Source organism: Antedon mediterranea, chromosome 3 (genome assembly GCF_964355755.1).
Source record: "Antedon mediterranea chromosome 3, ecAntMedi1.1, whole genome shotgun sequence".
In the NCBI taxonomy this organism is placed as follows: Eukaryota; Metazoa; Echinodermata; class Crinoidea; order Comatulida; family Antedonidae; genus Antedon; species Antedon mediterranea.
The window spans coordinates 38,378,136-38,392,030 of NC_092672.1; the positions used below are offsets into that span (position 1 = coordinate 38,378,136).

General features: G+C 31.4%; 1 protein-coding gene across 1 annotated transcript; it reads right to left on the minus strand.

Moving 5' to 3' along the window:
* Window positions 1-175: 175 nt before the first annotated feature.
* On the minus strand, window positions 176-13,790 carry LOC140043949 (uncharacterized). The gene is made up of 19 exons (XM_072088444.1): window positions 13,592-13,790; window positions 13,386-13,463; window positions 12,164-12,276; window positions 11,036-11,201; window positions 10,619-10,789; window positions 10,053-10,169; window positions 9,517-9,831; window positions 9,105-9,200; window positions 8,798-8,899; window positions 8,223-8,405; window positions 7,761-7,892; window positions 5,076-5,293; window positions 4,789-4,984; window positions 4,598-4,669; window positions 4,124-4,320; window positions 3,611-3,659; window positions 3,171-3,329; window positions 2,845-2,886; window positions 176-1,609 (listed from the first exon to the last, which is right to left on the minus strand). Exons 1-19 carry the CDS (start codon window positions 13,769-13,771, stop codon window positions 1,547-1,549), a joined length of 2,649 nt encoding a protein of 882 aa, XP_071944545.1. The 5' UTR covers window positions 13,772-13,790; the 3' UTR covers window positions 176-1,546.
* Window positions 13,791-13,895: the final 105 nt, after the last annotated feature.

Sequence of the window (13,895 nt, forward strand, 5' to 3'; positions counted from 1 at the left end):
ATCGGCCATTTTTGGAAAATTTTTCCACATAACAGGTTTCGATAGCACTTATGATGATAACGCAATATATGTTCATATATAGCAATATTATCGTATGGTATTTTAAAAACCCGATATTTTGGCCTTTTTTTCGAATAAATCCTTATACTATAATACAGGATTTTTTTTCGAAAAATTGGCATTTTTTTACCCTTTCATTTTTCGACAAAGCTGGTTTCTATGGCAATATAAGATAATAACGCAATATATGTTCATATATAGCAATCGCATACAAATGGAATTTTAAAAACCCGATATTTTTGCTATTTTTCGACCTTTTATATACAAAATTACAATGTTAACGTGATTCTTTTTAAATAATGAATATTATTTATTATTTTAAATTATTATTCAATTTAAAATGAATATGCAAACTTTAAACCTGACAATCAATATATTGCTTTTATTTCATTAAATTGATTGAACCAACTTTTTAAGAAATGTAGGGTAAATTAATGTTGGTGTATCATAGGCATATTCCTAAACACATTGTCACATGGGACCTGGTTTGTTTAAACATATATTATTTGTTTTAGTACTGTAGCAAATATGTCTAAAGTACTGTTTAAAATAAACTATTATATAATTAGTTTCTTTTTCAAATTTTGGTGGACTAAGTTAATTAGTAGCTAATTTTATAACAATGGTCATATGGACAGCTTAACAGTATCATATCCTTAAAATTACTACATTTGTACAATTATTTATAATCATAGCTAAATGCATTCATGTTTATACCAATTTACACGAATCCATAATGTTAACCAAAATGGTTTATATATTTTGTAGTTCTTATTCTATTCTGAGGTACTCTTGATAGATATTTTGTAGTTCTTATTCTATTCTGAGGTACTCTTGATAGATATGTTGTATCTCTGGCTGTTTGTATGGAGACAAGACATAAGTGAGTTCACACAATAAAATACTGCTTAGTTCAGAAAGCAATACAAGATTGATGAAAACAATTCAGTTTCAACTTGACGTTGTACAGTAGGCCTTATCTGACGTTGTACAGTAGGCCTTATCTGACGTAGTAAAGTAGGCCTTACCTTACGTTGTACAGTAGGCCTTACCTTACGTTGTACAGTAGGCCTTACCTTACGTTGTACAGTAGGCCTTACCTTACGTTGTACAGTAGGCCTTACCTTACGTTGTACAGTAGGCCTTACCTTACGTTGTACAGTAGGCCTTACCTTACGTTGTACAGTAGGCCTTATCTGACGTTGTACAGTAGGCCTTATCTGACGTAGTAAAGTAGGCCTTACCTTACGTTGTACAGTAGGCCTTACCTTACGTTGTACAGTAGGCCTTACCTTACGTTGTACAGTAGGCCTTACCTTACGTTGTACAGTAGGCCTTATCTGACGTTGTACAGTAGGCCTTACCTTACGTTGTACAGTAGGCCTTACCTTACGTTGTACAGTAGGCCTTACCTTGCTCCCAAATACCACTGCCATTAAACATTATAGTACTCAGAAATGCAAATTATCAATTATCTTCATGGTCTTCATGGTAATTTTCCGTAGCTATGAGAATGTTTAGGAACACTGTGATGCTTTTTCAACAAATCCTTTAGAAAATAAAAACAAAACAAAAAAATTGTATTTATTTATTTATTCAGATTTTGTTTAGTTTATTTGTAGTGATTTTATGTAGCCTACAGAAATGCTGTAATTGTACCTATTAACCTATTAATAATATTGTTTGTAGGCACTTTCAGCATATATTTATGTTTGTTAATGAAGGAAAAATGTTTTTTGATTGATTGATTGATTGAAAGTACTGAATTATAAAGTGCACTATTGTACAATTTCTCAATACTGTAGAACCACCATTAAAGGGACACCCTCGCTCGACGGGGACAAAGAAAATGTGCAAATAGTAGGGGTATCTGAATGGATCCCTCCTTAACAGAAAAGTGTTAGAAGTGTACCCAGAATGAGGGCTTTTACTGTATTCTGTTAGAAGTGTACCCAGCATGAGGGCTTTTACTGTATTCTGTTAGAAGTGTACCAAGCATGAGGGCTTTTACTGTATTCTGTTAGAAGTGTACCCAGCATGAGGGCTTTTACTGTATTCTGTTAGAAGTGTACCCAGCATGAGGGCTTTTACTGTATTCTGTTAGAAGTGTACCCAGCATGAGGGCTTTTACTGTATTCTGTTAGGTACCCAGCATGAGGGCTTTTACTGTATTCTGTTAGAAGTGTACCCAGCATGAGGGCTTTTACTGTATTCTGTTAGAAGTGTACCCAGCATGAGGGCTTTTACTGTATTCTGTTAGAAGTGTACCCAGCATGAGGGCTTTTACTGTATTCTGTTAGAAGTGTACCCAGCATGAGGGCGTTTACTGTATTCTGTTTGTCAGGGATGGTTTAATATGACATACTTACTCCCTCTGCTGACTGGAGTAAAACTAACTTACTCCCTCTGCTGACTGGAGTAAAACTAACAGGTATATGGTGTATTCATAGTTTTGTTAACCATTCACTACAGTGTTAATATTTCACACCATGGGGTAACTTGGAACAGCCAAAACTGACCAATCAGATGTCAGAATGTCTTTCTATGACTTTTCTTCTCGGATAAGAACTATAAACCGTAGGTCCAGTGTACACAACTGTGCACTTTAAAGAACCTAGTACATCTTCCGAGATGAGTAGAGGGTTACCCCGGTGTATCACCCTCTGAGAGACCAGTCTTTGACTGAAGAGGTCGCCCAGTATAAATATAAAACAAACAAATATGACAAGACACTGACCAACAGAATACATATTGAATACAAGATACAGATATGTATTAGGTTACCTTTTGTCGTAGTTCATTCCTCTGTTGTTCCTTGTCTTCCAGCTGTCAGAAAAACAATCAGTAAATAATTTAAAGTATTTTTTTAATAGTTTTAATACATTTTTTCTGAAATTAATATTAAAAACTGAAACAAATATATTTCTAGGTTTGTTTTGGTATTTGGTCTAACTAAGGTGTTAACATTTTAAGTAAAAGATATGATGTATTAAGTATATATTTAGCATCTCTGCAAACTCATAATTTAATTAAAAATCAAATTGGATGAATATTTTCAGACACTGTCCACAATAGTCAGGGGTAATATCATGATATTTCCTTTATCTCACCTTTGATACTGTTTCTAATTCATCAACCAACAAGTGACTAGAGTTCAAATCGCGTTTCAATGTTACATTCTCATGACGTAGAAGCTTTATTTTTTCTTGTAAATGTCTTAGTAACTTGACAGTGTTGGCGTCTTGTGGCGATGGACTAGCACTCCTGTCCTGTAAGAAACAAGAATAGGCAATACATTTTAGATGTATGTTGCACTCAGTAAAACTACAGTTGAACACCTTTTTTATTTTTTTATTTTTTTTTCAATTTAATTTATTCAATTTATGATCAATCAATCAATATTAAGAACTAAAGTGCTTCACCAATCTTATATCAAAGATAGTGTGATATAATAACTCTCACTTTTTTTCGTGAAAAGTACAAGACTGCACATGGCATAATTATTTATTTCTAGGTAAATGAATAAATTAATTAAATGAAAGAATCTTACAGAGTTTGCTGATCTTCTAAGTGGTGTGTGATGTGAATCTTGCATCCTCCTAAAAAAAGAAAAAAATAGATGATGACCCTATTATGGATACCGATTGAGAAGATTTGATTGAGGCTATTGAGGGAGGACACAACAATTCCCAAAAGCCCCACATCGTATTCTCAAAGCCAATTTTCCACTGCGCATGCGTATAAGCTGACGCTTTTGATTCGCGCAAACAAATTCGCCTAGTGGCAAATCGGCTTTAGAATGCATTTTCCAATAATATCTCTTTTATACATTTCTAGGTATACAACAACTGATCACATTATATAGGAATTTATATTGCTAAATATAATTGTTTGCAGTTTTATAAATAAATACTTTTTCAATTTTGAGTTAGTGACCGACCGACCGACATAGTGAGCTATAGTTACGTTGCACGTGACTAAAAATTGATAACCAAATGCTAAAATACCAATGTTTTATCCACATAAAACTTTTCATTAATTAGTACTAATATCAAAAACTTACACCTGTAATTCTTTGTTAAGTTCTTCCTCAAACTTCTTTGCCATTTTGAGAGCTGTTTCCTCCTTCCATAGTGTCATTCCTTTTTGTACTTGTATCATCTCTTTGTCTTTTTCAACTAGTCTTCCTTGTAATGCTGATTCAGTAGCTTTTAGTTTGGCCACAGTCTGCTGTAAGGATTCTATCTCATCTGTATGATCCTAAAAAACAACAGGTTTTAAAAATCAAGTTGAATATAAATTGACATTTTTATCTCTTATAAGGAAATCAAATTTGGATCCACTTTTAATATTATATTATTTATTTAGTATTATTATCTACCACTTTACAAATAGCAACTCTTAGTAAGCTGTCTAAAAAATAACTAATAATATGTCAGAAGAACATTGAATCTTTTATTTTGAAAGTTTATTTAGGGAATTAAATGGAGATCAAATTTATTACATAATACCACTAAAATAAAAAATAAATAAACACCATATCTAGTCTGTCTTTCATCGCTTGTAAACTTGAAGAACTTTCTAAAGATCTGTTTTTCTTCTCCTTTTCCTAATAAAATTGAAGTCAAAAAAGAAGTGAAAAACAAAACGTAATAAATAACAAATATACACAAATACTCTACTGAATGCAAGTCTTACAATTTGAAACTAAAAACAATTAATACATACCCGTACTTTACTTGCTTTTAAGTTGATGCGCTTTTGTTTATCCAAACTTTGTTTTAATTCTTGCAGCTTGTTGCGCAAGTCTTCGTTGCATCCTTTTATGTTACCAAGGGCAGACATCAACTGGACTTTGCTGGAGATTTCTGTGTCTGACCCACTGGATGATGTTTTGCCATTGGTCATTGCTCCCTTATGTGCGCTAAAAAATGATTAAAAATCGGCTAATTATTAGATTTTCTTTTACAGTTGATATGGTGAGTTAAATCGACCACTTTCAATGAACAGCTTACCCTATTAAGACTTTCTTGGATGATACACCCAGTGCTTGGCTAGTTTTCTTACATTCTTCATTCATTTCCATAACTAGTGACCTGCTAGTTCTCTCATAATCCCTCAATACTTCTCTTTCACGTTCTTTGTTCTTTTGTATTTCTGATTTTAATATTTTTATTTCTTCATCTTTTGCTCTTTCAGATTCTTTCAACTTTTGTAGTTCTTTTGTCTTTTCCTGAAAAAAAAATGTATTGTACATCAGATTAATGGAAATATTAGACAGTTGCAATGTGGAAGTCAGAAGTGTGTAGGTTTGCAGTAGGTCTGCTGCTATACAATAACACGCCAACTGAATTATAAATTGCAAGCAAAGATTTTTAAATATAAAAACGTTTAGTGATTGAAATGTGACAAAGCATCCTCACTCTTAATCCTTCTGTACATGTTTTTAATAAGTCCACACTTCTTTGCAGTTGAATTTGAGTTTTCAATAAGAGTTCACTTTGATCATAACAACTTGTTGTTGAAATGGAAGAGTCTAGCTTCTCCTGACTCAAATTTAATGTAACATCATGCTCATCATCTAAAACATTGAATGGAACATGCTCATCATCTAAGGCATTGAATGCAACATGCTTATCATCTGAAGCATTGAATGGAACATGCTCATCATCTGAAGCATTGAATGGAACATGCTCATCATCTGAAGAATTAAATGGAATATGCTCATCATCTGAAGCAGTTCCATTTGTACAAAATGTGGAATTTTTGCTTTTATTATCATGGACACCCATTTCTCCGCTATTATCATCATTTTTTGTATATTCATCAACTTTTTCATTTATAAAGTCTTGGCCATCTTGCAGACCATCGGTAGCATCTGATTGGCTACTTTCTGATTTTCTACTTTCTGATTTATCATTGGTATATGATTGTGATTGGTCAGTCTTTAGCGTATCCTTGAAATATGGTTGATTGTTTTCTTGATTCTCTTGCAGACCATTACAGTCTTCTGATTGGCTGTTCTTTAGCCCATTGCTGTCGTCTGAATTAGAGGCTATTTCTGAAACTGGTGATGCCGACTCCATTCTAATATTCCCAATAATATGAAACCATAAACAATATTTGTATGTTTATAATATACAACACATTCTAAATAGTATAGGAAAACAGAGAGAGTAACACAGCTCATTCTAAGTTTACAGGTAAGAATTATGAGAAGTTATATATATGCAAAGTCTGGGAAACCAAGATATACAAGAAATATGCTTTATTTTCTATTAAATGGCAGTCACTAGAATTGAACAAGCACTCTGGGCTTAGGAGGTGACATGTGGCCACCAAATGTGTAACACCACTAGATAATTAGTAATGTACTTATATCAAGTACATTTATCATCATAAGTTAATAAATTATTATGCTATGAGACTATTATTAATGTAAACTTAACTATCATTAAGTAGAAGGCCCTAGCAGGCGCTAACGCCACACTAATATTCATGTCTCTTATAAAGAATTCAAGCAAATAAGTAATGAAATACAATTACTTGTATAATCCCAAGGACAGGCACCACTTACCAGTGAATGTAATCAGCATAAAAGTACTTAGCATTTGGTAATCATGCACAAAGATGTTGTTGAACAATATATTAATTACATTTTAATGGATCATTACAAATTTATAAGTACACAAACTTATATAGCTTCGTTTGACTTAACTACCCTTTTACTCTTCCAAAACAACCAGAGTAATTTTTGAAATTAAATTCAACTTAAATATTCTAGAGCTCTGACGAAGGCATTATTTAGAACTATATTAGAAAAAACAATTAAATCTCTATTCTAACTAAAAAACTGACTTAAAAAATTCAAACCAAAATGGAATGAAGTTGAATACAAGCACAAACTTAAACTCCACTCATCCTGAATAATATCAAAGAGTCTTTACAGTCCATCAGTTGTACTTTACAAACCAAACAACTCAACGAACATTGAGCAGCATTGGGTCAAACCTCAAATCTAAGGTCAACATCTTAAAACAGCAGAGAATACAAATCATTTTGAGTCTCCTATCTGTGTGTGTTTACATTCAACAATGATAGGCAATGAATTGAGCCCTCACATTTCTTCACAATGTGTTCACAAACAGACATGTGTGTTTAGTGCATTTACCCATGACACGAACAGACCACTGTTACTATGGTATGTTTACACAACAAACTATCTTTATAAAGGTGAAAAGTTATTCACTCACGTGCAATTTGTATTTTGATCAATTACATTTTACAGAAAACTAGATATTTTTGAGATGTAGATTTCATTGGAGAGCTGATATAAGTAATAGTTAAATAGTTAGTTAAATTGAAGAACCTCATGAATTATATACAGCATTTTCTGTGCTAGGATTTGAAAAAACAATGATCTTGTTCTCAGAAAGCAATGATTGTGATTTTTGTATATAAGTTCACACTTTTGGAAAAAAAAGTGTTTTAATGTGCTTTCTGGCTAAGCTACATTCACATTTCATCGGAGCTGTTTTTTCAATTATTTAACAACAGGGCACCATCTTCCTTCCGTGAAACAAAGTGTGAATGCACCTTTATGCATGATTATTTCTTGATTTAAATAGAATGTTTTGTGCACAATAGTAAAATAAATGATAAAATTAAACATATTGATGATGACAACAATGATCTTTTACCTGATTAAACTCCTGCCTCATCTCTTCTAGATCAGTTTGTCTTTCTTGACGGGCTTCTTCTCTGATCTTTGACACTGCCTCTACTTTTTGCCGATGCATTGTCAGGTTTTCTTGACGCAGACTGTCCAATTCCTTTGTGATAAAAATGGTGCATGACATGAAGCATGAATATGAGTGCTCTAAAAACCTTTGACCAATAAATGACCTGCTTTGTAATTAAAAAACAAAATTTAAATGGCTCTGCATACAGTTATGAATAACTTGTTAAGAGAGAATTCTTTTTGTAAAGAATGTTTCACAACTGCCTTCAGTCTTATAATAAATAAATGACCAGTAATATAGAAGCAATGCTTACTATTAATGAAGTCAAATTAGAAAATGTGCTTTTCTTTTAAAATTTAAATGATCAAGTGCACCACATGGATATATAGCTATGACAATGAAAGGATAATAATGACTCACATCTTTTAGTGAATTGATAGCAATTTGGAGCTGGCTTGAGTATTGCTTTTCTTTAGCAATATCCGCCTTCAACTGTGTTGTTGCCCATCTCTCTTCATCATTTTTTTTTATCAATTCTCTCTTTAATGACTTTTTAGACTCGTCTTCCCAGATTTCCCGTTCTTTCTTAATTGCATTCTTAATCTATATATATATATATATAAAGCAATTTGAAAATCATGGAAAAGCTGCTGGAATATTTTGCAATATACATTAAAAAAAATGGTTGTTATATGTAGTAAGAAAAACAAGTACACACCATCCATGTTAGTAATTAGCCAGATTAATGTTATTACCTGGTCAAGTGCATCCATGTTAGTGATTAGCCAGATTAATGTTATTACCTGGTCAAGTGCCTCCATGTTAGTGATTAGCCAGATTAATGTTATTACCTGGTCAAGTGCCTCCATGTTAGTGATTAGCCAGATTAATGTTATTACCTGGTCAAGTGCCTCCATGTTAGTGATTAGCCAGATTAATGTTATTACCTGGTCAAGTGCCTCCATGTTAGTAATTAGCCAGATTAATGTTATTACCTGGTCAAGTGCCTCCTTGCGTAATTTCTCTCCAAGTCCCCTGGTGGCCTTCTCCTGTTCTTGTAGTCTAGACTTCAGTAGATCAATCTCTTCTACTTTCTCCTAAAACATCAACATTCATAAGTGTTATGATGATGAGTAGTTTGGTATTTTAATCAACTCATTCATAAGTGTTGTGAATATCCTTGCGCAAATCAGTATACAATACTGTATTATATCATGGAGTTTATAGCTCCATGATTATATACAATAGGATTTTCAACCCACAGGAGGAAGTGTTTAAAACTTGACAAAACTGGAACTGTACCTTGAGGTCTTCTTCATATTTGTTTGTTTGTTGCTTAAATGTTTCCTCTTGGTTCCTTACAATATCTTGTCTTGTTGCCACCATCTCTTGTCTCAACTGAAAATGAACAAAATGTTGCCAAATTAATAAAATGTGTTTCTAAATACTAGGTTAATCATAGAGCCATTATACAAACCACAAAGCTAATTTAATTAATTGATTGATTGATTGATCACTTTATTTCAGAATAAAAATTCTATATATACGACAAACAGTACAAAATGGAAAATCACACTAAAATAAGATTTTCTCCCATTTAGTAAAGAGATTTGAAGATCATAACAGATAGTAGTAATACACCTAACAAGATCATTTTCACTATTCTAAACACTTATTCTAAAACCATAGACACACTATAAATGTGTATGCCTACCTTTCCAAGCTCAGATTCTTTCTCCTTTAATAAGTTGTCTCTCATTTTCAGTAAAGCAGTTTCTTTGTTAATTTCATTATATTTCTCAACCCGTTCTTTTTCTTGAAGAATCTGTTTACCATTTTCCTGTGATTTTGACAAATCTTCCTGAAGGGCATAGAGCTTGTCTCTGAGAGCATCATACACCTCTTGTTTATCTTTAATTGTTTTATTCAGAGCATCTATCTTTTGTTCTTTTTCTGTGTAACCTTTCTCCATCTGTTTTTTCTCTTGTTTATGAGTTTTCTCCATATTTTCTATTAATGCATTTTTCTCCTGATGATGAAGAGATTAAACATAAAATTAAAAAATTAAATTAGAGCATTACGTTCTGAAAGTTCATTGTACTGCAAGTAATAAGAGGGAATCTTCAAGTCCACTTGAATAAAAATAATAAATAAATGTACATCGGAATAGAAACACATTTACAAAATATTGTGATGTATTTTGTTACAACAATATACTTCCTTATAATAAATAACAAACATGTTTCTTACAGCCAGTTGTTTCATTGCTTTGTCTTCTAGATCATTCACTTTTTCTTCATATTCTCTTACTTTCTCTTCATGGGTGTATTCTAATTCTTCAATTTTATGAAGCTGTTCTTCAAGCTCCTTAGACAAAAAAAATAACAAAATTAAAATGTTGTTACAAACAAAGAACCTCTCTTTAAAAGTTTAATCCTACAATAAATATACATATATAAATATATTATATAAAAAACAAATTAATACAATAAAAAAAGAAACAGAAAAACATTAATTCATGTCTTTGAACAATTTAAAAATAAAAACTTAATAGCTCACAGTTATGTATTTATATAAAAATAGATTATTTTTTCAATTACAAGTGATATCCATAATATCTATTTTTAGTAACTTAAACACAAACAACATCCAGATAGCTTGAACAATACAAGAATACTCAACATTCTATTAAAATGTATTGAATTAAAAAATATAAAATGTATAACATTAATCAATATAAGATAATGCTTTATCAATTTTTTTTAAGGATTTTTTTTTTACAGTACATAAAAAACTCAGAATTAAGTTAAGGTTACCTCTGTTAGTTTTTCCATTTTTTCCCTAGATGTTTTCTGCTCAGAAAATAAATCTTGTTTAGCTAGATTCAGTTGTCTCGCTAACTCATTTTTTTCTAGATCCGATGTTACCGCATCATTCTTACATAATCGCTCTTTAAGTTCATCCCTTTCTTGGACCACAGAAATTATCTACAATTTAATTATAGTTATTTTAAATCATAACATCTATTTTAGAAAAATACTTTAGAAAGCAGAAGATAGGAGTTGTATCAGGGGACATTTGGTGTGTATGTACACACACACAATATCAAGCCACTCCCCAAGGCATCTTTGTCAGACTTGCTTGAGGAGTATTCAAGAGGACAAACACCAAATACCAAGTGGATTGATGTGATTGTTGGGGTGTACTGTAGGTTCAAATAAAGTGATTTATACCTCTGACTTTGAAAGGCCCAACATCATGACATCTTCGCGGCTGTTTTGAGATGATCTTCTATCAAGTTCTTGTAGTGTTCTACCCTTAGCGGCTGTCTCCTCTTCAACATCTCGCAATTCTCGTTGTGCTTGGTCGCGCTGAAACTCCAACACCATAAGCTCCGACCTGACAACATTTATATTGCTATTTTTATTTACTACATCTACAACAAATCTATATTTATCCATGATGTAATTCATATAAAGTCAAGTGCTTAGAAACATTGTATTAGGCGCTATATAAGACTAGCATTATTTACCTCCGCCAATGAGGTATATGTAATCGATTGCATGTGTTTGTTTGTCTGTCTGTTTGTTTGTTTGTTTGTTTGTTTGTTTGTTAGCAGGATTACTTAAAAAGTAATTACAAGATCTTTACCAAAATAAATATACAGATAGATATGTGGTCAAGGACCATTCCATGGTCCCAATTCTGGACCACTTTTTAGTATACTTTTCAGACCTGCTAGTGTTAAAAGATAGGACAGAATTTTTCAAAAGCCGGCGAGCAGTCTTAAAGTAACAAGTAAACTGAAATTGCATTTTCTCGAGAACTACTTGTCCAAAAAACTACAAGAGGCAAGAGTTATAATTGGTGATTTGTAATTTTAAAACATAATTTGATTTAATGTGCACCTTTTTTGATGAGAGTAGTTTAAAAAACCTATTTCTTTTCAAATTCACTCGTTCAATTTTCGCGTTGCTGTTCTATTGTTAGTCAACTGAATCTAGGCTTGTTACATAACCATTACGCCAAACTCGCATACACATGCTTGTAGTGATATTAGCCTAAATCACAAACAGCATTAAGACACACACAAATATATATCAATTTATATATTTTTTCCCGGAGAAATCTTATGTAGGAGAATTTTACAGTAGGCGGAGGTATGCACTCTCAGAGTGGCTTTCTAGTTAGTATTAAAACTGATCTTGGTCAATAGCTAAAATTCATTGTTGTTATTAAAAATAGTTATAACAATATTTAGTTTAATTTAACGCAAGCCATTTCAAATTGTAAGCAACTATGTTAATAAACAACTTTAATCCAACATATTTAAAAAGAACAACAAACACTGCTTTTTTTACCGTGCTGTTTCTGCCTTTTCTTGGTGTTGACGTACGACTTCATTTGCTTTTTTTATTTCGGACTTGTTTTGATGCACAGAGTCTAATAAGATCTTTAACTCTCCTAAAGCAATCTAGAAAAGCAGATAAACATAGATGACAAATCATTGTTTACATTTTATTTTATTATAAACAATATACACTATAAAAAAACTATTTTAAAGATATTATTCACAATTTCAAGATAATGAAATTATTTAAATAAATATTCTATGATAACTAAAAATAATATTTCAAAGAAAAATATTTTTTCTACAATAAAATAGCTAATATATCATTATTTAACCTTTGTTTTTGTTTTGTTTATTTCCAACAAATTTTGTTATTTTTTCTACCGGTAATTATTTTCTTAATCTTTTATTACACACAATTTTTTCTTTAATTTTCTACCTGTCGTTTACTGAAAATATTTGTAAAATTGTTCTTTATTGTGAATTGTTATAACTGTCTTTATCTAAATACTTCAAAACTAAAACATAGATTACATATTTTAAGAATCAAAACAATAATATACTTAAAGATTGTGTTGATTCCGAAATCTAACAAATATATTGGTTTAATGGTAAATGGTTTCAAAATTAATAAAGCGCAAAAACAAAAGTCTTGAAACATTGGATAAGGTTGAAGTGTTGAACACTCAAGTAATGACTAAATTAATCATTGATATGTTTATTTTCGACAAATTCATTTCATTAAAAAATAACGCATAATAATCATCATAGTCTACTGTCTACAGACTACTACTACTATCACATTTAGACTAGTAGTAATAGTATATCCTATTCATATATCTCATCAGTCTGCATCCAAGATACCCAGATGACGGTACTTGAAACGTCAAGATTTTTAGTTCAATAATAAACTATGGATGAACTAATTCCTTCTGAATAAACTAATATATTATTATGTGCATGCATAATCATTGTTTATTGAACAATATGTTATACACTACACTAATGAGTTTCATTTTATATGTTATTCACTGAGATGTACTACTAACTACTGTATTTTATGCTATACACTGATGTACTAAATTCATTTACAATATGTTATACAATAATATACTTATGCATTTAATTATACACTATATGATGCATTAATGCATTTATAATGCTATACACTAATATTATACTAATGCATTTATAAGTTATCCACTAATTTGACTGATGTATGAAAACATTACCTTTTTCTTTATTGTGATGTCATTTAATTCATCTTTAATACTGGAAACCTGATAGTTCAACTCATCTTCATCCAAAGACTGAATACAAGAACAAACAACAGGAAGGAATGGATAAAGAAATACAATGCTGTTTCAACAAAGCAAATTAGCCTACATAATAATAATAATCAAAATAGTGTACCAATCAGTAATTTTTCAATACCCACCATTCTAGTGACTGGAACTGATTTTGCTTGACTTTTAGGAGTTTCCTTCTTAGATCTGTTGCGTGACTTGACCTTGTTTGATACATGGTCATGTGACCTAATGAGATGGCCGCTGTTGATGAATGAATCACTTGTGGAACGGTTTCTGTGTGCCATAAAAATATTTAAAAAAATGTTCATTTCGACCTTGTAACTGCATTAGTTAAATCACTGATAAAAAAATAGCGTTTTGCAAATGCTTGATAGTTCAATCATCATATTATTATGTTTTTGAGTTTGTCATTATATAAATGATAATATACAC